This window comes from Conger conger, chromosome 17 (assembly GCF_963514075.1).
Source record: "Conger conger chromosome 17, fConCon1.1, whole genome shotgun sequence".
NCBI classification, from domain to species: Eukaryota; Metazoa; Chordata; class Actinopteri; order Anguilliformes; family Congridae; genus Conger; species Conger conger.
This window is the reverse complement of record NC_083776.1, coordinates 13,039,867-13,065,022: the sequence shown is the minus strand read 5'-3', so window position 1 is coordinate 13,065,022 and position 25,156 is coordinate 13,039,867. Positions and strand designations below refer to the sequence as shown.

The following is a 25,156-nucleotide window of genomic DNA, read 5'->3' as shown; positions in this document are numbered from 1 at the left end:
GGAAGAGGCAGACAGTGGCCCAGCGTTTCTCTCACACCACCTGTCTCTTCACAGGGGTGGGCTTCGACAGAGAGGCCAGTGTCCGCTGCTCCCTCGTTCATTCACAGTCGGTGCTTCAGCGGCGACGAAAGCTGAGAAGACGGAAAACCATCTCCGGCATTCCCAGACGCGTGCAGCAGGACCTAGGTACCCCTTCCCAAAGTTTCAGCATTTGTCCTTAACATTGACTGATAATGAAATGGCGGCGTTAGGTTTTCTTCATTAACACAGGTTTGGGTCATTCGGCAATCACTAAAGCGTGCATTGTGTTTCCTTGCAAATCAGTTAAGGAACAGTATTGATTGAATGCAGGCCTGTGTGTGTCTGAAGCTGAAATGATTGGGGCTGTGGGTTATACAAACCAGCCAGGCATGCCCTTCATGTTTCAGCAACAAGACAGCATTGACCTGCTTTTTTGGCTCAATACTTGCATTGTATTTTTGGGGAGAAATAGATGTTAAAATTAATTTTAGTTGTTCATTTTTAAGTATTGCTTGATTGTTCTGATGTTCCCAGCTCAAATCTATTTTCACAGTGAAATCATGAATCTGTTTAAGTTTGATATTTCATTCAGTTTATTGTAGCACTGTTTAAATCATTCATTGAATGTGAGCTCAACTATGTCTATTAATCCCACTTTGATTCCAATTTACTTTAATAACACTTTTATGGAATGTCTTTCTATGTCTTATGTAAAGCGCTTTGAGTTGCCTTGTGTATGAAAATAAATAAACTTGACTTGACTTGACTTGCTTTTGATCTGTCCTCCCACAGACTCTGATGAATCACCAGTGGCGAGAGAGCGGACTGTAATCGTGCACACCAACCCCGATTTCTCCTTGAGCCGCGACGATCTCTCTCTCAGTGGCCGCCTGGGGAACACCAAGGATTCGGGCTGCCAGACGGAAGACTTCCCGATCGCCGCGCCCTCCCGGCGCCGTATCCGAGCCCAGAGGGGACAGGGCATCCCCGCCTCCCTGTCCCACTCCACCGGCAACATCACCTCCCTGCCCGACAGCTCCGACGCCATGTTCGCGGCGGCCGTGGGCGGGCGCCTGCGCTCCCGAAGCCTGCCCCGCGAGGGCGGCCGGCTGCTGGACCAGGACCACGACGACAGCGACGACGATGACGACGAAGACGAAGACGACGGGGAGCTGTCCCCCTACGAGGCGGAAGAGTTCCTCCAGGGCCCCGTGGAGCGGGTTCTGAAGGACGAGGAGGAGAGCACGGACGACCAGGCCGCGCCCGAGCGGCAGGGCAAGCAGCGGGGCGGGGGCGGCGCCAGCCCCGACCACGGCTGGATCGAGAGGGGGAGGTCCCGGCTCCCGCGCAAGGCCGACATGGGGAGCTGCGAGATCTCCTCCAGCTCAGACACCTTCAGCAGCCCCATCCACTCCGTGTCGGCCGCAGGGGTACTGGGCACCCAGATGGACCACAAAGACGACCACCAGTCCTCCAGCGGCAACTGGAGTGGCAGCAGCTCCACCTGCCCCTCCCAGACGTCGGAGACCATCCCCCCGGCTGCCTCCCCTCCGCTGACCGGATCCTCGCATTGTGACTCTGAGCTGTCACTCAACACTGCTGCGAACGCCAGCGAGGACCCCGTCGGTTTCACCAACGACCCTTACCCGTCGGAGGCTGACCGGCCGCAGGTCCAGGCGCGTGGGGCCGGTTCCTTCGACTCTGCTGCCGCCGACCTGCTGAGCGACACAAGCGTCGGGGCTGGTGAAGCCGCAGGTGTGGGCGAGTGGAACTACCTACACCATCAGCACAGCAAGTCCTGCTGCCAGGACTTCAGTCCACCGCGACCCAGGAACAGCGAAGATACCGGCCTGGGCTGCCCCAGTTTTGCGAGCATGGCCACGTACGAGAGCCTCCCTGACAAGCCACCGTCAGAAAAGGCAGACTCCAGCTCGCACTTCTCCGTAGACACGGAGGGCTACTACACCTCCATGCACTTTGACTGCGGCCTCAAAGAGAGCAGTAGCTACCTTTATAACTATGCAGCCACGGGCAGCACCGATGGCCACAGCCAGTGCAGCACAGTAAGTGCTGCGGCCAGCATGAGCAGATACCGTCAGCCAGATCACAGCAGCGACCACCACAGGGCACTGGGAAGGCACTGCCTTTCCTTGAAAAAACCAAAGGTGAAGCCAGCCCCACCAAAACGCAGTTCGTCGTTGAGGAAATTGAGCAGTTGCGCAAGCGTTCCCGACAAGAACGAACCAAAGATGAATAGCGGGCAGCACCTGCCATTGTCTTCCAGGGAGATGAAGCTACAGCTAGACCTGGCCGGACCCCCGGGTCAGAGTCAGTCGGAGAATCCGAGTTCAGTTGAGGAGCCGGTGCAGGCCTGGGGTGCGGAGGCTGCAGACAACATCACCGACCCGACCCTATTCAGTTCCACAGATACGCATTCCTTTAAGGATGAGGGCGCTGTACAGTCTGACTATGCAGATCTCTGGCTCCTCAATGACTTGAAATCAACCAACGATCCCTACCGGTCATTGTCCAACTCCAGCACTGCTACGGGCACAACAGTCATCGAATGTATGAAGTCGCAGGAGAGCTCAGAATCGCAGAACTCCCAGTCTGGCTCCAGACCCACCACACCTTCCCTTCCCTCTGTGGAGAGTGAGTTCCAGCTGGCCTCTCCGGAGAAGCTAGCAGGCTTGGCGTCGCCCTCCAGTGGCTACTCCAGCCAGTCAGAGACGCCAACCTCTTCCTTCCCCTCAGCCTTCTTCCCTGGGCCTTGGTCCCCGACCAGTGGCAAGCGGAAGCCTAAAGTCCCAGAGAGAAAGTCCTCTCTCTCATCCCTACAGCAGCAGCAGTTCTCCTCCAGGGACGGAGGCACCTCATCCAAGAGAGACCTTGAGCTACCCATTATACCTCCGACCCATCTCGACCTAAGTGCTCTTCACGTCCTCAACAAGCCTTTGGCCCACAGAAGCCAGATGCACGTCCTTCACCAGAATAAGCAGAAAACGGCGGCAGTAGCTGCAGCAGCAGGGGCCCGTATGGCAGCTGCTTCTGCCAAAACGGAAGCAGCTGCAGGAGCAGGGGCCCGTATGGCAGCTGCTTCTGCCAAAACGGAAGCTTCCGGCCCGTTTCCCGTGGCCATCACGCCCACTGTACTTCGCTCGGTCCAGCTGCGGTCTGTCGGCAGGCCTGGTGAAGCGGGCCAGAACCAGCCCGGTGCCACCGATCCCGCCACCAGGCCCAAGTGTCCACCTGTGGCCGTCATCACCGGCACCCCAGCGAGAGGAAACAGGTCACCAGAGTCCAAGAAACCTGTGGTCCACCAGTCCCAGGATCCTACGAATCAGGAGCACTGTGAAACACTATTCACCCAAAGTGATGGACCAACCACCAAGGATGTTTCATATCGAGAGAGTGCACGGCAGAGGCTGGACCGACATGGCCCTGCTCCATTTTGGGCCATGACAGCATTCCGTATCCCCTCAAATGCAACAAGTATGGAGGAAGACCTCGTGCCAAGACCGCCTCCCTACCCAGAGGGCCAAGCCCCTGGGAAGGACCCCCAGGCAAGCCAGGACTGTGGGGCTTTGTCCGAAAGTGCAGCATGTCCCAGAGTGGAGGAGGACCAGAGACCAAGCACTTTCAGGGCCCTGTTTTCATGCAACAGCCTGGAGGAGGAGCCAGATCAACTGCCTGACCCAGAGGTTGATGCCTCCGCATTGTGTCTGGCGAAAATACATTCCCCCCCTGCTCAGAGCGATGACACAAAGAAATCTGACTTTGGACCGAGCGACAGTCCTGACGAAGTGCCTGTAATAACCTGTCAGTCAGAAGCATCGCAAGCTTACACAATCAGCGATGCGGGTGGCAGAGTGGAGGAATATGACACATCAGGTGTTCCTACCAGAAGTGCCTCACAGGACAACGTGGATGACGGATCGACACCAGACACCGAGGACTACTTCAGCAAAGGTGAGGGGCATTTCAGTGTTCATCAACCTGGATTCGCTAACGCTAACTCTCCAGTGTCAAAGTTTAAAACTGCTGACAAAATTTATTGTAAATCACACAAAAATAGGAATAAATTCTTGCTAGCTGGTAGTAATGGTTAGCTAGCCAGCTATTTGTCGTGCTATCAAGTGGTATCAAATGTTTTAACAAATATCTAACTTAATAAATAGATGAAGAATACAATGATTGCTTTGGGAATTAACAGCTCTAAATGAATATATTAAGGGAATATAATGGACCATTAGCTTCTCTTTGTTTTCCAGAGTCGACACCCAGTGACAGCGTAATCTCTCCTTTGACTGATGAGACGAGACCTGAGGACGATAGCGTTTTTCTGTCACCTACTAAACTGCGCACAACCGAGGACCTGTTTGCCATGATTCACAGGTGATTTTCTTCTTCTACTGTGCCTTTATTGGGGAAAATAACAAGGAAACATGAATAGTACTTGGGACACAGAAACACATTGCAATTTACAGTTTCAATGGCATGACAGTAAATAACTTGAGAGCTATGAAAAGACTGGTCTTCTGATTGGGGTATGACACTGGTTGCAAGTCATGTATTTTAGATACTAAAACCAGGAAGAGAATGCTGATGAGTGTGGGGATTTAATCATTTAAAAATGTCAGTTCAATGATAATGCCTTCAATGATAAAGGTGCTGAAAAGATCAAAATGAGACAATGGGGCATGTCTTAGCACTATTGCTCGACTATTGCGGCAGCATAAAGGATGAGAATGATATATAAAGTCATATAAAGGATGAGAATGATAAGAGGCCACAGATAGTGATTAACTGAAAAGGAGATGTATTATTCAGGAGCAGAAAAAACTGAATCAAATGTTCAAATTAGACCCTGTTTACTGCTGGTCTGATAACTGGTGATTTAAATAAGGGTCCTGTAATGTAAGTACACTATTTGCTAGGGTTCTTTTAGATACCTTCCCAATGTGTTCCAATCTTTGAGATTGCACTTAAGCAGCACAAGTATGTTTGCTAAAACAAGTGTGCTCATTATTTGCTATAGATCCAAAAGGAAAGTCCTGGGAAGAAAGGACTCGGGGGATGTAAACGCCAAGAACCGTCCGAGTGCCGCTTCAGCCAGTGCCACCGCTCCAATCACCACAGCGACCTCGCCAAATGCCCCCTCGACCCCAAGCACCCCAAGCACCCCAAGCACCCCGAGCACCCCGAGCACCCCGAGCACCCCGAGCACCCCGACGACCGGCTCCCAGAGAACGCCGGGCCCCATCTACAGGAGCGCCAAGAAGTCCAGCACCTCCAACGAGGAGTTCAAGCTGCTGCTGCTGAAGAAGGGCAGCCGCACCGATTCCAGCTACCGCATGTCGGCCACGGAGATCCTGAAGAGCCCCGTCACGCCCAAGCACCCGGGCGACCTGGCCGTGGGCGACAGCCCCCGGGAGCCCGAGGAGCTGCCCTTCCCACTGCAGCAGTCCCCTTCGGGCGCCGAGCACTCCCCCGGCCCCTTCCCCCGGGCCAACGTCGAGGGCTTCTCCCCGAAGCTGTACCAGGCGTCCGCCGCCTCCAGGCAGGGCCGTTCGCGCGTCCCGCCGGCGGCTAGCAGCAGCCGCTACAGCGCCCGCAGCCGGCTCTACACCGCGCCCATGCAGGCCATCTCCGAGGGCGAGACGGAGAACTCCGACGGCAGCCCGCACGACGACCGGTCCTCGCAGGGCTCCGCCTCCTAGACGGACACCCGGCCAGGGTCATCTTCAGCTTTCCTACTTCTCCTGGAGAAAAGAAAAAAACAAATATTTTTTCAACTAAAAAAAACGAACAAAAAAACGCAAAATAGAAAAACCCTATGGGTCAGATGGATATGGTCAATGGACCTATTTTTTGAATATGCGTTTGACCAGACCTGGGAAAGAAGAAGAAGAAGAAGAAGAAGAAGAAGAAAAAAAAAGAATAAAGAAGCAAAGAAGCACATCTTATGATGAATTTGTAAACTTTTTCTGTAACTTTAATTGATAGGCGGACACACTGAATGGAGAGGGGAGGTGGGCGAGAGAGAGTATGTCTCGCTGTATTAGTCATTGGAACCACCATTTCCCATTTACCATTCATCACTGTCTTCTTTACAACGTCCTGTTAGGGAAACGTTACATCGCTGTCTTATGTCTTCATCACGAAAAGAGCCAGTTTAAAACACTTGTAGTCATACGATGCGGGGAGTCATATCTAGATCAAATGTTTGCAATATGTAAATTCAGTTGTTTAAGCTACATAATTTAGATTGTTACTGCGATCATCACAGGGGTCCACATTGTATCAAGGAAACCTTGATATGTAGCCTAGATATACGCATTTAAATTGTGCATTGTTTATATGTACATATATATTAGGGATGGGCATTTCTAGTTGTGGTTGAGCACTTAAAAAAAGTGTATCCATCTATAATAATAATAATAATAATATACTATTATTATTTCCTGGTGTCAGCTTTGCATTGTACATAATGCACGCAACTTCCATTCCTGCTGATTCCCAAATATTTCCATACTTTATTTAACATTTCCATTGATGCAAGGGAGACCATATAAGGGCAGTTCAGTGGACTGCTGTTTTCTATGGTTTGACACCTAAAATTGTAATTGGTTTATTTTAAATGGATACATCAACCACAATTTAATGGCCATATTTCAAGCAATCACATTTATTCACACTTTTGCTTCTTAGTGTTCAACTTTGTGCCCATCCCTAATGTATATTTTACATAATGTATAACATTTACTGCACTGTAGTAGTGTAAATGCTACTGTAAAACTGCAGGGGTTTAGGGAGTGACACAAGAAGGGAAACATATTTGTGGAATCTTAAACACTAACCTGTCTAGCAGGCACACAACGGACAATCTTTAACAGTGGCCTTTCCATCAAAGAGGTCTTAGCGTACAGGGGATTTGATATTCTATACAGGTACTTTTTGAATATCATCACTAATGACTAATAACTGATGTTCCTCCATTACAAGGGGCCTTTACCACATTAACTGGCTAGATGTTTTAAATGGTGTTTTCTGTTTTGAAACATATAGATCCTTTGCACTTGATCTTAATTGTTCAAGAGTATCCCTTGATGAAATCTTGATATGATAAATGCCATTAACTGTGTATACATATAATGAATATAACACTATAAAGTCATTTATGACAGGATCTATCACACATTAATAATGACACACAAGCTTTCTAGGTAGTCAAACTAGATACATTTGCCTAAGACAAGCGAAGATGAAGCCTGGTATTTACTGTTTACAGGCTGCAACTTTTATGTTCGTAGCATTTAAAACACAAACTTGCAAGCCATGCTACCTTTAGGCTATAGAGAAAACAAACCGTCAAAAGCAAAAAAAAGAAATACATTTTTTTTTAAAGGTTCAGTTTTGCTCCATGTTAGCATGACTGAAATGAGAGCCAGCAGCCTATGCTTAGGGGAGCCTATACTATTTTCATAAGAACTACATTAGAATTGGCTGAAGCCAACACTGCTGATTAATGTTACTTGACTAAATGTAACATCAGTTCTTGGGGGCTGGTTGTAGAACAATTAAAAATGATCAGATGTATTCTGTGAATACCTGCAATCACGTATTGCTGTTGGTTAACTAGTGGTCTCACACTTTCAGGTTAATCCAATCCTGAACACAGATGAACGAAAAATAGTAAAAACTCAGAGAACTGTCACTGTGCAAGCTATGTGGGGGCAAAATGCTGTGAACCACTAGATTTTATATTCGTCGTCGTACACGTAGCTGAACAAAAATCTGCATTCAGTAGAGATGAAGCGTCTCCATTTTCCATTTTATGTTTACAAGACTTTTCAATTGAAAGCATGCAATAAAAAAACTATGGAATACTGAAAAGAAAACGCAGATGTTAAGAGATACTATAAGAAAGGATATCACGTTTCACTTGAATCTGTATTATTGGTATGTTCACTAGCTGAAAAAAAATAATAATAATAATAATAATATAGAGTGGGGATTATCCATTTAGTGAAATAAAGTGACAATCTTTTGTGGGATAATTTTTCTTTTTGGAATGTGAGGGAAGTGGACTGTGGCTAGTCCTACAGAATGGATGGAGAGAGGTTTGAGCGATGGCGACAGTGAAGTCAGTGGTGGTCGTGGTGGTTTCATAGAGGGATAGGCTAGAAGAGGGGGAGAGAAGAGAGAGACGTAAAGATGATATTTTGTAGTTAGTGTTGACTTTGGTGTGAAATAAGAAATGTGCAGAGTGGGAAAGTGGAAAGTGCAACAGAGGAAATTAAGATACGTATTTGGAGAGGCACTGAACTCCTTGCCCTTTCCTGAGACCCGCCAGCAGTGGCTGTTTGAAGTACTGTTATTCCCATGTAGAATCTTCTAGATGAGTCAATCGACAGTATTTCATTGTGACTTCTTATTGGGACAAGTGGTGTGGTGTTCTGCGGGAATGGGACTTAGGGCTGATTGTTCGAGTTGCCGTGTTCGTCTTGGCTGTAGTTTGTCATTTCTTTTTCTATGTAGTATAGCTGTCATTTTAGAGTCTAATCACAGTAAAGTAGAGTTAGATAGAGATTTTAGAGAGGGCGAGGTCAGGGACAAAATATATATTTTTGTGATGTCTTCTGCTGTTTATCACAGCATCTGCATTTCCCCCATTTAATTTGTTTACGTTTTTTTTCAATTTGACCCATAATGTTATGACTGGTTTCTCTTCATCAATTTAGTTTTAATTTAGCAGAGCATACATTTTATTTAAATACTGTTGAAGACATAACCAGGAGTTCAACATTTTGAGTATTTATGTAGTCTCCTACTAGTATTTGGCTAAAACCTATAGGTCTAGTGAATCTATTAAAAATCTTTATATGGCATATTACAATTTAATGAAAATAATAATAATTGAAGATATTTTAATGACAAAATATTTTATCCAGAGACTTATTTTCTTTATGAAGATTATCTAGAAAGAAAGACATTAAAGCTTTATTTAAATAGACACTGGTTGAGCAGACTACATATCAAAGAGCATATAAACCTAATGGATGAAATCAGTTGACTGATATGAACTGCTCGGTGATGACGTGAACTTACTGTCTTGATATCCCAGCTACAGTACATGAAATACAGCTTTATTCCCCATAGAAGTACTCTGAAACGTTGATATCTGTAGCTACATTTCACATTAGTAATTCCCCACTCATATCAGATTTGTTGTCTCTTCAATTCAGAGCACAGCTAGTGTTCTCGAATAAATATCACACGCGGAGGTGCTTTACAGAAACTCACTTTGCTCACTAGTGACATGAAATCACAGTATCAATGTAGCCATATTTCTTCCACGGATGTTATATAAAATAACTGAAAAGTAGTATGCTAACTGACTATGTTCAGGCCTTACATGAATTATCAACACTAAGACAAGGGACATGACCGCTTCCCTTTTGCTAGTACACATTTTAGGGGGCATGTCAGTCCTCCTTTACAGTTTGATGTTAACTTTGAATAATAGATTTTAAGCATGCATAACAGTTCTCATCACTTAACGTTTTCATTTCAGTGACCACCAAGCCAAAACATTGTGTGAGGATCCTAAATTATTCATATTAAACCATGAACTGCACTGAGGCTAGGCCAGCCCTGAGCTTAGTTTATTATCGTAACACCGCTTTGTAATCTAAAGATCTACTTGTCTGGGGTTAGCATCAAGAATGCAAGATTTTCATTTTATGACTGTTTCAACTGCCACCTTTTAACAGGGTACACAATGGGAGATGATTCTGTGAACTATCACTACAATGTTTTAAATATATAATACACATTTGCACTGATATAGTGAAGTTTGTGAGATTTCTGCATTTTTTTTTTCTTTTTCTTGCTGTACCTGTTATTTATATTATGTGGGATTATTTTTAAGACTGTTTGAGTTTCCATTTAAGAAGTCAACGTGGTTCTTAAATAAAGCGGGTTTAAGCCGGAGGGTAGGAGAGGACACAAATTTGCCAAAAAATGTCAGATATGTAACTTATAGGTGTAAGCAGCATTAAAAGGTTTTCGTTACATGTGAAAGAAAAACAATAACAAACATATAAATAAACACACAAACAAAAAAGAAGGTTACAGTGTAACTGTTTCGGTACAAGATGCATTCATTCAGGCTGAAAGCTACAAGTAAATGGACTTGCATTGGTTTTGTATTTTTGTACAAATTTGTAAATAGGTTCTTTTTAAATTGTTGCAAAGATGTTTCTTTTGTAAAAAAAAAAAAAAAAAAAAAAAAAAAATGTTTTCAAAGTTTACATTAATTCCTAGCCTTTGTATATTTTTGAGCTGTGCAACACTTTGTCTTGTATTTATTTTTTAGTAAACATTGTGAAAATTCCATGGTAAATTTTCTTGGAACCATCTGCCAGCACATCTGGCTGCTTAGTACTTGTGCATAGAAAAGGCCAATAAACGTGACTGCATTGAAAAACATAGATGCCTCTCTGTGTGATCCTGTCGTAAAACAGTTTTGATGATGGCACATATAGTTTCCTTAAAATGTCTTCTTAAATGCAAGTGTAAGAAAGCAGTAAGCAAAGATTGTGGCCTGAAACAAATGTCTTTTTTTAATCCATTTTTACATTTATTTCAACATTTAGGTTTGTAGTGATTACTTGGGGGATAAAAGTGGATAGGGGATGCACGTGATTGTGTAGCCAATGGCATACAAGGGGTGAGTTTGTGGGCAGATGTTCATAGCCAGTGATGTGGGAATTTAACCAGATCACTGGGGTTAACACCATGACTGGGATCTGCAGTGGTTCGTCTAAAAACAACACCTTTCACAGCACAATGGGCCTCATGCAAAAACCACTCGTGTGAACAAATTTGTTCTTAAATCACTTGTACAAGTTGCTTGTATCAACTCTGAGTTGAGTTGTTCCAGGAAAATGTCAATTGTTTTAGGAATTTTTAGGAAATTTTGGGAACCTGTTAACAATATTTTACATGAATTGTTTGTATGTCTTGGGTTTTTTATGTATTGGACCAATTTGAACATCAGATTCAATTCAACCGTATTGGTGTCATACAAGGACTTCCTACAATTCCAGGAAAATTGCTGAAAATTTCAGTTTCCTGGAAAATTCCCTCCCTTTGTAACTCTACGTAGGATCAATATTTACGAGTGGTTCCCACCTGTCGTAAGAATCTTGTAAACCACACATTCAATTAATTTCGTATGGAGAGCCTTGTAGTGCTTGTCAACTCCCCTGACACACAGAACTCAGATCAAACTTTCAAACTAGGCGTTGCAGATCAAATATGAATAATTTCTCGCCTTAAATGTTTTCAGAAATATTTCACTGTTGTTTTGAAGAAATAAGAAAAAGGTTTATCAACAGGTTGCTAATATTATTATGTTTTGCCAAAAACCAATGAACCGCAGCCTACCTAATCAGGTACCGGCTACCTGGTTAGATGTCCTTTCTTCTGGTTCATCCCATTGGCCACCGATCTGACGGAACCAACCTACAGTACTGTATATACTGTATTATAATGGACATCTTCATTTTGAACAGCTGTCTGCGTTTGTTGAATCAGACATGACACTCTCATATGAGCCCTTCATACAAAACAAGATAAATTTATGATAACAATACGAAAATGTTGTGCAGGACGCCCAATATACTTCAGCATATTACTGTGCTTGGGAGCTGAATTTCTATTTGGTCCGGAGGGAAGGCTGCCCCCTGCTGGTCCAACCTTACCACTTCCAACTGTAAATTCGATTCAAGATTAAATTCACACTGAATCACTGTCTTAAACCACAGTCCAGCTGATTTTCACAATTGACCCAATTGTGCTTGGCTGGATAAAGAAATTTAAAAAAAACATGGATTACAAAAAAAAAACATGGATAAACATTTCAAAAAGTTCTAATCATATAATATGTTCTCATCTCAAAACGTTAATAATGGTGTCTATAATTATGTAACCACAATGCAGAAGACGTTTTCAGACGTTCAGAAATGTTAGATGCATTTGACACCAGGCGTTTAATCGGCGTTGATGGTTAAAATGAATGACTGAACCGAAAGAAACGCATTGCAATGAGAAACGCTCAGAGAACGACGGCTGCCCTGCAAAATCCAGCAAACCCAGAACGCCTTTGCGGATGGTCTTCCTGCGCAGATGCAGAACGTACGTGCAGAACGGGAGGGGCCTGTCACGAGGTCACTCTGATAGAAATACGGGCTTGATTTTGAAAGCCGGGAAATAACAAAGAACAGTCGGAACACCAGACATGTCAAGAAACGGTACGAACGCATATACGCGTTTTTATTTTTACACGTTTTAATTTTTCACATGATTGGTGTAAATCTGTGCTTTGGGTTACCCGTGCGCTTGGTCGCTAGTAGCCTACGTCTGTTATTGTATTGGGGGAAGGAAGCGTTTTTTGACTTCCTTTTACCAATTCAGATGTGTTACAGCGTTCCAGGCACATAAGCTAGAGTTTTGTCAACCTTAGCTAGGCAGTTTACAGGGTTACAATATTATTTTGGTGAACTTGCTCACTGTTCCCGTTCTTAAATTGGTGTAAATCGTAATAGAACGCACGCGACATTAAAGTTTATTTTTTGGTACACTCCGTTGCACCACACGGAATTCACCTTTTCTGTGCGCAGGTGACCTCGTTTAATGTGAAAACTAACATTAAGTGCTGTGTGCATGCATTCTGCCATGCAACCATCTGCCGCCAAGTTATCCATAGCACTAACGTATGCTCACCCGTTCCGGTGTTCTGACAAGATATCATTCGCAACACACCGCCTACTGAGCGTTCCACCATGATCAAATCGGGTATTAACGTAACGCAACGTTGCTCGCTTTTTGCATTATCTTCTGCTAACATGGCACTAACTAACATGTTCCCTCGTGTGATTTTCAAATTCAGTATGTATTATATTGCAGACGGAAGATGAGTCGACCCTCCCGTTTCCAACAGTTCTCAGTCTTTCCCCAATATCATGAATGCGAGCGTTTTTGGGCGGTCCTTTGTTCATCCGAATGCCGTTGAGCGTTGTTTTTTGTATTGGATTTTTTATTACCAAATCCAATTCGCCCTCTTACGTTAGTAGTCTATTTTCACCCGACCACGGTAAAACTCGTAATTCCAATATAGCGATTCATGCAATTATGTTCTCAGTACAATACATTGACCATTACGTAAACAAATGTTTGCTTGGTCTTGCCCGCCTGTTGAGCTCTGTATACGTATCCAATGGGTGAACTACCTGAATCTAGACGATTCATATAGCCAATACAAATTGGGACTTGTACTGCTGATGATATAGCCTAGGCGTATACGATTTAGTTATCGTTAAAGCAGCATCAACCTGAACTGGGCATACCTTTTAGGCAATAACCTGATGCAATTGGTTTCTTACTGTAATACTGTTCATGTCTGTTATCATGCAGAATAAACCAATGAACAAGCATCTCATTCCGGAATTATACAGTGTATATATATATTTTTTTTTTATTTAATTTTATTTTTTTTATTTATTATTATTATTATTTTAATTTTTTTATTGCTTCAAGCAGTCTTGGGAGAGGAATTGAAGCTCTGCCAATTCCTTTGAATGGGTTTTTCACTTCAATGCAAAAGTGAAAGGAAGCTTGATGGAAAATGATATCTAGCTACCAAGTAATACTGATATACATCTACACACATTCCCAATGGGTTATTTCACAGAGTCTGTGGAAAAACAACACATTTAAAACTCAAGACACAGAAAGATGGCTCTTACATATACTGCAATGTAATATGCATTATATTTCTAAAACAATTGTCTGCAGTCTCCCAAAAAGTGGATGTCCATCCCCAGGGTGTGCACTAGCAGCCCTGCTGCTAACCCTAACTATTGTGTGCTGAATTTCAGGCATCGGTCTCCAGTGGCCAAAACTGGACTTTGTTTTTGACACAACGCGTCAAGCCTCTTAAGTGGATGGGCTACAGCAGCAGAAGACCAATAAGTCTAATAAAAACATAATAAAGTGCTCACTGATATGTGCCGTTTCAGACCAGATTCCTGTGAAGATCAAAGTTGAGGAGGACTATGACCAGGTTCTAGTGGAAGAGCCACCCAGCTGCCTTGCCTCTGGAGACGCATGTGATGTCACCAGCGGCCTGGACCAGCCCCGCTTCACTGACTGCCCCAAGCCCCTCGGCACGCACTATGGTAGGCTGCTTTCCCTATCAGATCTCACCAGATGTGTGAACCGCCTTCACCCTCCAGTGGCTGTAGGTACAGTCTTCTCACTTCCAGTACAGCAGATGCTGGATGCACTGAACAATATCGGCGTTCAACCCACAATGGCTTCTACAACAGTACTATTATCTTGCCCGCTAATGTTCTTGTGTTGTGTTGTGTTGTAGATTTGAGCTTGAGCCAAATCTGTTGGAAATTCATTGTTTTTGGGTGATGTTAGTGGTGATCAGTCTAGTGTTTAAAGAGAACATATTTATACAAACCATTGGTATATTAGAAATTAGTACACAATATCAGCAAATGTGACCAGGCCCATCCTCAAGGATGTAAAATTGTACATTTCAAAATGAGACACTTTGAAACATATCATTTGGTGTGGATATTTGAGTTACCTGTAAAGCGGGATAGATTTTTGTCCTCTGACAGTTCAGAGTTGAATCCTTGGAAGCAGAAAGGGTGTTTCTGATTACACTGGTGTGTCTGCTTGACAGAACACAGTCTGTGTGACCCTATGGAGCCATCATCCATCCCAGAAGCCCAACACAGTGAGCCTGAGATGGAGGAGAGAGGCTACAGTCCCCAGAGGTGGAGAGGCTCCGGGTCACTAACAGGCAGTGTGGTAGGTTTAGTTAGACAAGTTCTTACTGTGCTTTTGGAACAAGTTCATGGGATTCTTGATAGATTTAAAAAGGCAAAAGATTTGGCCAAAATGTTCCTGAGAATTTATCTTCATAGCATAGTGCATAGAATAATTGTAGTTCAAACTGCTTTGCATATGTGAGGTAAAATAATGATTATGAGAAATAAATTAAGTCAAAACAACTCAGTAAGAAATAAAGAGCAGTTAGCACACATAACCGTGACACCTAATCAATCAAAAGCTTCATTAATGGCAGGCAGAAGAAACCCTACTGACTTAAACCTACTGACTTAAACATTATAGCTAACAGCCAGCGCTGATACAGACCAGTGCTCTTGGTAATTTGTTTGTGTAAATAAATGATTTACTTGCTTAAATGGTCCTATCACAGGTAGCACTCCTCATAATTTTAGTCTCTGAACTAAGAAAGCCTTCTCTAGGTTCCATTGTGTTAAAATGGTGGAGCGCTGACTCAGCATGTTTCTGGGTCAGTTTGTTGTGGTGGCCATGACGCGTTGCAAGCAGAGAAGCGGCTGTTCTTGCCTCACGCCTGTCTGTGCTGTCTCTCCAGTGCTCAGACGTGGAGGACGAGGCTCTGGTGGAGGGCGCTGAGATGGACTACGAGTGCCAGCCGCAGCAGGAGGTGAGTGACGACCTCCGTCTGCAGCCACTCCAATGTGGTGGAGTCATTCTACAGGAAATGACATCACAAGGAAAATGCCAGGACAACTGTAATGGTCCCCTCCTATGTCAGTCAGAACAGAAACGATCCGTACTGAAACAAGAGACCGGACTTTATTCTGTGTAGACCTGACACCAATGTGATTCATGTGTTTAATGAGGCTAAAAGTTTAGTGTAATTCTAACAGCTGTAGGGGTGGAATTAGAGGACAGTCGCCTCAAGGTGAACCATTCTTTCATGTTGCAGTCGAGTGCAGTCTCTGAAGATTTATTCAGCATTGATCACCAAAGGACATTGGGGGAGATACTCACCTACTGCCAGGTAAGCCTGCCCCTGGTATTATCAGTAATGTTTGCACAGGCGTGTGTGGCTATGTTTACTGAATGAAAAATGAGTTGACCACTAGGGTGTATCCAGTTTCTTTCAGCAGTGATAAACTACTCTTTGTAATTCTGACCGTGCCAGTGCCAACTGGAATCAGGGGATGTCCACTGTGGTGTGCAGGGAAAGGCACAATAGTGTTGTTCGAGATATTCCCTGCCTTATCGTGAAATAGTGACCCCTCTGGTCAAATGAGTGATTGTGATTTGAATGTTGGCCAGTGCTCCTCTAGTCCTGTACTTCAGATTGGCATGAATGGTAGCGGTGACTGACTGCGTGCTTTCCAAAGATCTTGGCTGTTGGAGAAAGATAGATGTGGCCTAAAAGTACAACTGAAATGAGTGAAAAAACAACTGAATAAAGGTTTTTTTTAATGAGTCAACAACAGAAACTCAACTTCTTCAGGTTGTGTTCTTGCTGTTGTTCAGCTCTCCAGTATTTAAGGGCATTGCTGATTTCACAACCACTGCTGTTCTTCAGGTCATGTACGAAGCCATTCGGAAACTCGATCAGAAGTTTGATATTCTGCAAGCCAAGGTGACCAGTGTGCAGGCTGTCCACCTGAGCCCTGCACTTTTCCAACAGGTGAGGGTGAAACACTTATTTTAGCCACCTGTCTCTGTGCTGGGTTAACACTCAGATGTGTGCTGCATTGCTCATAATGACTAGACTAGTAGAGAAGATTCAAAAATGTCCCATAACCAATTGAAACAAAACATGCTACAAACATATCACATTTAAGTGGCACAGTGAACGGGAAATTGTATTTATAATGAAATCACCAAGAAGTGCATATCAACGTCATTCAAACATACAGTGCATGTTGGATGAGCTGCAATCCGCAAAGAAACCATTGTACAGCCAATTAACAGTGTGATGTTAAGAATGGCTGTCCGTGTTTGTTTTCCCCCAAACACGTACGTGTCTGTGTTCCTGGTGTTCTAGAAAGTTCCGGCAACGGGTGGCAGCGGAGTGCAGAACGCGGCGGACTCCGGGCTGCTCATGCCCCAGCTGGTCCGCGTGTGCTCCCCGCCCGCCCCCCCTCTCCAGGGGGATGGGAAGAAGCCGCCCCCCCTCTCTCCCGCCCCGGGCGTTCCCAGCCCCCCCGGGCAGCCTGCCCAGTGTCAGGCACAGCCCAGCCATCTGGCCCAGACCATCGTCAGAGCCCACCTGACCGTTCAGCCCCTCCCCCCGGGCATGGCCGCCACCCCGCCCGCGGCGATCACCCCGCCCAAAACGCCCCGCAAGAGCCCCGCCTCTGCCGAACCGAGCACCCTCAACACAGGTACCCACCGCAGAAGTGCCGTGCTAATGCTGGGTCTGGAGAGTGGCTGGTTCTGATAAGACCTTGAATTTCACTGTGGCCTTGGAGTCTGGATCCAGAACACTGACCCCCTGACCAGTAGCCCCACAGGGGAAAGACGTAATTGGCCGGAGTGACGCCCTGGGAGGGATGGTTCGCTCAGCAGGATTGACCCTGTCTTGGATATGATTGGGCATTTCTAAAAGGATTAGTTCCTGTGTATCAGGTCAATTCAATTTACAATGAAATGACATAATATTGACAAATGCCTATCATTTGGAAATTTATATGGATAAATTCTGGAATTGAATTTCAGTTAATTCCTGAATTGAACAGGAACACCAAGCATGATATCTAGACATGTGTGTGAGAGAGGGAGAGAGAGGGAGGGAATGACAGACCGTGAGAGTGAAAGCAGCTATAGTTTTCCTCAACGGTCCATTTTTGACAGCACCTCCACGACAGGGGCGGCTGACATAAGCGGGGGATTTTACAGGGGGCTCAGTAGCAGGGACAGCACAGGAAAGGTGGGGTGTAACGGAAAGCCCTGTGGCCCCTATCCCACAGTGCCCTGGGAGTGGCTGGGGGACCCCAAGCGGAAGGTGCAGATCCCCAGCAGCGCCCTGCAGAAGGCCCGAGCACTGGCCAACCCCCGGAGCGCCGTGCGCTCCCTGCTGCGCAGCGTCTTCCCCCTGGAGACCATCACCTCCTCCAACATCACCGGCAACTCCGCCCGCGGCCTCAAGAAGCTGGACCCCAACAAGATCGCCGCCATGAGAGGTACCGGGGCGTCACGGCATCGCAATACAGGCGTTTAAGATCCGCACAGCCGTTGGGCCCTTGAGCAAGGCCCTTAACCCTGCATTGCTCCAGGGGAGCATTGTCTCCTGCTTAGTCTAATCAACTGTACGTCGCTCTGGATAAGAGCGTCTGCCAAATGCCAATAATGTAATGTAATGTAATGTTTAGCGGACGCTCCTGTCCAGAGCCACGTACAACGAAGTGCGGATCGAAACACAGTGCGATGAGGACCCTAGAGGACAGTACGGTTACGAGTCCTAGCGTGACAGCAACGACAACACTGCGTGCAGATACCGTGAAACTTCTGTCAGCAGACCAGTTTACTGCTTAACACACAAGCACTCCCCGCAGAATCAATAGAGTTTCTCACTTCCGTGGGCAGCCTACACCTCCTAAGTGTAAGCTTCTTATATTGAAACTGCCAATATGTAGGTTTTCAGCTGCATTTTAAACTCGATGATTAATCTGACTAGGAGCTGAAAATGTATTTATTAAAGTGTGTAATTTAGCTAGCTAAGTGACAATTAAGTGCACGGCCCTGGGAAATTGACAAAGCACATTCCTTATTTTAGTTTTTATATTAGTATTCCCAGCTTTTAATAGTGGCAGAATCATGTTAGATTAGCATCTAATGGAAATTTTATAGTATCTATTTCCCACAATTCAGCAAGAGAGCATCTGCAAAGACATCTATGGTATTATTGGCAGGAACAGAAAAACCAAGTACTTCTTCAGAGATGTGATGTTATCTTCCTGATTTAATCAGGAAATGCGCGCTTTTGATCTGAACCTACTTTTCTTGTGCTATAATCTGTGCAAAAGTATGAAAAGGCATTTTATGTCTCCTCTGGATCTGAATATCTGTATCCTGATATGTCTGAAAAAACACATTGATGTTAACTTTTTAATCTAACAGGATAATATCAACTATTGTTAAAGGAAGTGTGTTAAATGCTTAACCCCCTCCCCCATCATATTATTGTAAAACTGGCATCAGTGTTTAATTAGATTGAACTGTGGTGCATTTTCCAGAGTGGGTTGCCAAAAAGTTTCCCAGCTTTGACCTGAAAGAAAGTGGCAAGGACTGGAAACGATGTGTATCCATCATGAATTCCACGGCTAGGTATCTGCGCTTTGAAGCCAAAAAACACAAGGTAAGGGCAGGATAGCAGAGATCTCACTCGTCTGAAATATCACTCAGATACCGGATGAATACCATCTGAAGTGTGCTGTTGGTTACTAAAGAATCTTTTATTGAGCTACGCACCACCATGTTTAACAAGCAGCCGCCTGTCACAGCACCTGGAGAACTTGCGCATAGACCTGAAGGGCTCTAGTCCCAGAAACTGGTGTACAGATATCCGCTTCTTATCTTCCAAGTCTAATATCATAACATTGTTCTATATTAGTTAGTAGGAAACACTCGAACAGAACTGGTAACACGTTGAAAAAAAAGTTCAGCTTGTTTCTATCTTCAAGTTCAATCTAATGCAAAAAGGACAGGCTAATAATACATTTTTGCGCTGTGAAACATTTTATTTAGTTGTAAATCTTGCTTTGTCTTGTTAAAGCATAAAGGACGGAGCACGAGCAGCCGTGAGCCGGCGCCTGACGAAGAGAGCGACCCCGACCCCCCGCTGACGACGGGCACGGCCGAGATCGACGTGGAGCTGTCAGACAGCGAGGGCGACGGCCCCTCCACCTCCCGCAAGTCTCCGGCCTCCGCCAGCCAGCAGAAGGCGCCAGAGAGCAGCTCCGACTCGGGCACAGGGAGTGAGGACAACAGCAAAGAAGATGTATATGGTTTGTGTTTTACCTTAAAAAGCAGATACAAAAATCTCACGTGAGACTAAACTTAATAGTGCTGAAGGTACATTATCAGGGCTTGACTACTGGTCTGTCCCACCTGAGGAGTTGCTCCTTATGTTACGTTACAGGAATTTATCCAGAGAGATTTATACCACTTTTAAAATTTTACATAGTATCTATGTATACAGCTGGAAACATAATTCAGGTTAAGTACTGCACTCACCCTACCAGGGGCCGTATGTATCAAGCCACGCAAAGTAAACAATTGTAACTTAAAGTGCAAAAATTGATGACTTTTGCTCATACACTCACATTTAAGAATAAAGGTGATTTATCACATTTCCCTTGACTTAAAAATACTCTTAACCTGACAGGTATTTAAGCGAGCTCCAGAGGTATCCTAACCTTCGTAGGAGTAGACCTAGGAGCTCAAGGCTTGCTGTTGCCAGATGGGCCTGGAAGCAGTGATGTTGGGAGTTCCTCTACAGGTACAGTGGGCTCCAGAATTATTGGCACCCTTGATAAATATGCACAGAAAAATACTGTAAACTAAAAAAGAATACAAACATTGACTAGCTTTATTTCCCAACAATTGTAAAGTAGTGTGCTTTATTAATGATTCAATGGAATCATTTGTAGGCTGCATTATTAATGATTCAATGGAATCATTTGTAGTCTGCTTTATTAATGAATATCAATGGAATCAACCAACGTCTCACATTTTACTCAAATAAACTATTTATTTCCCCCCAAAAAACAGGTTTCACAATTATTGTCTGGGTTAATACCTTGTACAAACACCCATGGCAAATATGCAGCCATGAGTCTTTTCTTATAATTTGTGATAAGGTTAAAGAACATTTGAGAACATTTGGAGGGATTTCTGACCACTCATCCATGCAGAACTTTTCTGAATCATTGATATCCCTGGGTTTGCACTCATGGACCCCCTCTTCAGTTCAGACCACAGGTTTTTGATGGGATTTATGTCTGGAGACTGAGATGGCCATTACAGAACATGGATGTTGTTTTCACTGAACAATTTCTGTGTGGACTTTGATGTATCCTTGGAGTCATCGTCCTGCTGGACAATCTACCTACGACCAAGTCTCAGCTTCCTAGCAGACAACCAGATTTTCTACAAAAAATGTCCTGGTACTTTGTTGAATTCATTTTGCCATTGATCTTAAATAGTGCCCCTGGACCACTGGCAACAAAACATCTCCAAAACAGGGTGAGATGCTTCTCCTTTTATGCATTCCCATTTTGCTGCCAAACATGTCGCTGGTGTATATGCCAAAAACATTCAACTTTGGTCTCATCTGACCATAGCACTCTCTTCCAGTCATAATTCCAATGAGGTTAGGCAAACGCCAGATGCTTGGTTTTGTTTATTGTGCTCAGTAAGGGCTGTCTTCATGCCATGATTCCAAAATAGTTTGTTGGTATGGAGGTGCCAATTTATGGTTCTTTTTGAGACTTTGTGACCTCAAGATGCAACCAATTTCTGTAATTCTTAAACTGTAATAAAGACCATTGAAACGTCAGTAAATGTATTGAAATATAGTCTTCCCATAACATAGAGATTATTATCTGTGTGTATTATATGCAGCCTTTTCTCAACTTTTATTTATATTAATATTGTTTTATTAAGGGTGCCAATAATTCTGGAGCCCACTATAGCTCGACATGAAGGGACTAAATGGTGCTGTTGTCTGCATTACTGGAAAATATTACATTTAATTTAAGTTTGTTTTTCTTGTGATTATGCAGAAATAAAATAATTTTGAGTATTGAGTAAATGCTCGACAATTTTGAGTGGTTATTTGGAGTAATTACTTTATAATTGAATACGATGTGCAGTCTGAGAAATCCAGCATCCTGACAGTCACTGGTTGAGGCATTGTTTTCTCCCTGGATGCAGAGCACTACCTCTGCCACTGCACTTCCAGGTTTAGAGGCAGGATCTCCACATGAATATAAAGTATAACTACATTAACCAGTGTTTATCAGCGATATTTCAGTATGAAAAAAATGCGTCTTTTAAATAAATAATGTAGTGGAATAACCAGTGCCAGAAGTTGCTTTCTTGAAAGCAGAGATTTCCCGATGGGATACAACATGATACAATTTATATTTGCATTCATCTGAATTGGATGGTATTATCTTGATTCCCAACACTGGGCCAAATTTTTCTTTAATGATTTTTTCTTTTCTTGTTTTAACCTCTTCCACCAACATCATTGTGTCCTCCACAGTCCAATTTGGTTTCTTTTTGTATCTATTTTGCTTAGCAGAACATTTGCCAACAATGTTTTTATATTTTTCTTCCTCTTTGTGATTTTGATGATTGATGACATCATCATAATCACAAAAACATTTCCAGACTTATTTCAGAGAATGTGAGCTGCTTGATAAAGGTGTTTTACCAACGACTTTAAGGAAGCCCTTAAGTGGCTTATTAAGTGTAATTATTAAGATGTTACATTACATTACATTACATTACATTATTGGCATTTGGCAGACGCTCTTATCCAGAGCGACGTACAACAAAGTGCATACCCATAACCAGGGATAAGTTCGCTGAAAGATGTTTGATACATACGGCCCCTGCATCATTTAGGATACCAGCCCTGTCCCCTAAACATTCATAAACTCTAATGTTAAGCTTGCCTCACTTAAAGGTACAATAGGTAAGATTTTTGTGGTAAAACATTGTTGCAAGACCATTGTAAATCCCTTCCTATCATTGAAAAAGGCTCACTGACATGTGGACTCACCCTCTACCTGTATTTATAGTAAATTCCAGTTTCAAAATATGCATTTGACGGCCCGACACTCCATACCAAAACATTGTACAACTGTACAATAATTGTTTATAAAGTATATAAAATTATTGTATGTACAATAAAGTGTTTGTTGCTGCTATTCCTCTCTTGACCGTTAGAAGTCTGAAATTACCTATTGTACCTTTAACTATCTGTATAAACGAAGTGCAAAGAAAGCAGAAGTAATGCCTAGTTCTTTTTGATAGCTGTGTGGGTTAAATGGCATAAAGAGAGAAACTTTGGCCTATGGAAGTGTATGAAAGCAGCGAATACGGGCTGTTGCACAGTCACGTGACCCGGCTCGTTGGCCGCAGAGTACCTGGGCCCGCCCAGCAGGCAGGTGAAGGTGCCGCGGTTCGCCATGTTCACAGCCCGCCTGCGCGCCCGCCCCGAACTCGTCGCCCGCTTCCTCATCAAGTACCTCTTCCCCGATCACGTGCTGGTCAAGAGCAACGTCTACGGCAACCGAGAGCACGGCATCCAGGCCCTGGACGAGAACAAGATCAACGCCCTGCGAGGTACATTCACCTCCATGAAACGGAAAATGGAGCCAGCAGCACCATTAACCTATTGTCACTTGTTTTTCACCCGCCTATATTTACCCCTATATCCCTTGTATTTTTTTTGGCGTTAACGGCCGACAACTTTTGAATTTGTATTTCTCAGAACTTCTACAGTATTTCTCAAATTGTAGTTTTCTTGGTATGGTAGCTACAGACTTGGCCTATCTATCGTGTGTACTAGACATTATAAGAATTAAACCGGTCGTTTGTTGTATAACCTTGATATGCACGGTTTTGTGTCACTTTGGATGAAAGCGTTTGCTAAATGAAATAATGTGGTGTAATTAATACCTTTAATTGGCTCACAGGTTGGCAGCGTATTCTCCGGATATTGCATTGACGTGTGTGTAAAATGCCCCCCCCCCCCCCGCTGCAGAGCACCTGAAGGAGCGCTTTCCCTGGCTCTTGCTGGAGGAGAGCGGGCAGGACTGGAAGGCCTGTGTGGGAGCCATCAACAGCACCATACGCAAGTTCAGACACGAGCTGAAGAAGGGCAAGAGCGGCAAGAAACGCCGCTGAGAGAAACCATGGCGACGGGACGCGTGTGTGAGTGTGAGTGCGAGTACGCACAACTGCCCGGCCTGGGCCAAATACCTCATTTTAAACACTTTGATCCTTCAGACACAAGTAACAGTCCTGCAAGATCATTGACCGTTTGAAAAGAACCAATGTCATCTATTGACACCAATATGTATAGGTTTTTATATTGTACAATTACATAAAATGCTAATTTGTATATATATAATGTAGTAAAGAATATTCCTTAATATGATTGTATGTTTACTTGCTAACATTAAATGCAGAATTCACATTTTGCTGGCACATGAAGGGTAAAAGTATTTAAAATGAACATCTGACCCAGGTCCGGTGCACGCGTCTCCACGTTCACGCGTGTGTACTTGCAGAGAATCGACGTGGTCGATGTCCACGTGAGCACTGTGAAACGGGCAGGCCCAGTTCAGGATTGTCTACTCGACCGAACCCCCAGGATACTGTAGCTTATGTCTTCACAACAGAGTCTGTGTAAGAGCAGCTACAGAACCTTGAAAGCACTTCCCAGCAGAAGAACCTTTAAAACGGTCCTCAAACTCCAGTCCTACCAGGCCACCATGTCTACTGGCTTCTGCGCTTCTGTTTTAATAAACAGATGGTATAGACCCGTTCCTCAAATCATGGTCCTCAGGTGTGTCGACAGTCTGGCCAATCAGGTGCACTAATTGATAAGTTCATTATTTTGGAGGAAAGAAAACCAGGATTTGGATTCAAGGGCCAGATTTGAGGATTTGGAAATTGACTTGGAAAATGGAAAATGAATTAAGCCAGAGGTCGGCAACCCTGGTCCTGGAGAGCCGCAGGGTGTGCTGGCTTTCGTCTCCACCTTAAAATAAGCAACCGATTCAGACCCAAGAAACCAGGTGAGGTGAGTTAACTGTGCAATCCACGGCTTTCATTGATCAATTAATGCCAAGTAACAACGAAAGCCAGCACACCCTGCGGCTCTCCAGGACCAGGGTTGCCGACCCCTGAATTAAGCGCAGTTGGGATGCACAATTCTGGTCTGGACCGCTAATCCACATGCTGGCTTTGGTTCCAGCTCTATAAACCAGAGATGCATTGTTCTACTTGAGCACAGGAAAACTTTGAACACTTGGCCTACAGCTGTAACTGGTGCATATAGAAATGTCAGATCAGATATAACAAAGCCAATTAAACTGAGAATGGAAGTTGGTGCAAAAACCTGCAGACACTGGCCCTCCAGGATCTTTGTTTGGGGCTATGCATGTTGAAATGAGATGGACTCCTTAATCAGTCAGTTACTTAAATTCTGCATTTAAGTATTAACAGTGAAAAA

The 25,156-nt window shown here is 44.2% G+C and overlaps 2 protein-coding genes across 2 annotated transcripts in view; both read left to right on the top strand.

Moving 5' to 3' along the window:
- LOC133116371 (actin remodeling regulator NHS-like) overlaps positions 1-10,515 on the top strand; it is a 30,293-nt gene extending 19,778 nt beyond the window's left edge. The window contains exons 6-9 of the mRNA XM_061225840.1: positions 55-186; positions 814-3,990; positions 4,293-4,416; positions 5,060-10,515. Of these exons, the coding sequence (XP_061081824.1) occupies positions 55-186; positions 814-3,990; positions 4,293-4,416; positions 5,060-5,741 (4,115 nt within the window). The 3' untranslated portion in view covers positions 5,742-10,515. The remainder of the gene's footprint in view (positions 1-54; positions 187-813; positions 3,991-4,292; positions 4,417-5,059) is intronic.
- A 1,706-nt stretch (positions 10,516-12,221) lies between these two features.
- On the top strand, positions 12,222-24,618 carry zgc:113423 (uncharacterized protein LOC569178 homolog). The gene is made up of 12 exons (XM_061225898.1): positions 12,222-12,341; positions 14,109-14,267; positions 14,789-14,916; positions 15,509-15,580; positions 15,866-15,940; positions 16,481-16,585; positions 16,946-17,285; positions 17,871-18,083; positions 19,137-19,258; positions 19,676-19,907; positions 23,056-23,259; positions 23,681-24,618. Exons 1-12 carry the CDS (start codon positions 12,329-12,331, stop codon positions 23,821-23,823), a joined length of 1,806 nt encoding a protein of 601 aa, XP_061081882.1. The 5' UTR covers positions 12,222-12,328; the 3' UTR covers positions 23,824-24,618.
- The last annotated feature ends 538 nt before the right edge of the window (positions 24,619-25,156 follow it).

Coding starts and splice junctions, on each gene's coding strand:
- zgc:113423 (XM_061225898.1), top strand. Junction 18,084..19,136: donor CAAGATCGCCGCCATGAGAG/GTACCGGGGCGT, acceptor TGCATTTTCCAG/AGTGGGTTGCCAAAAAGTTT. Junction 19,908..23,055: donor CAGCAAAGAAGATGTATATG/GTTTGTGTTTTA, acceptor CGTTGGCCGCAG/AGTACCTGGGCCCGCCCAGC.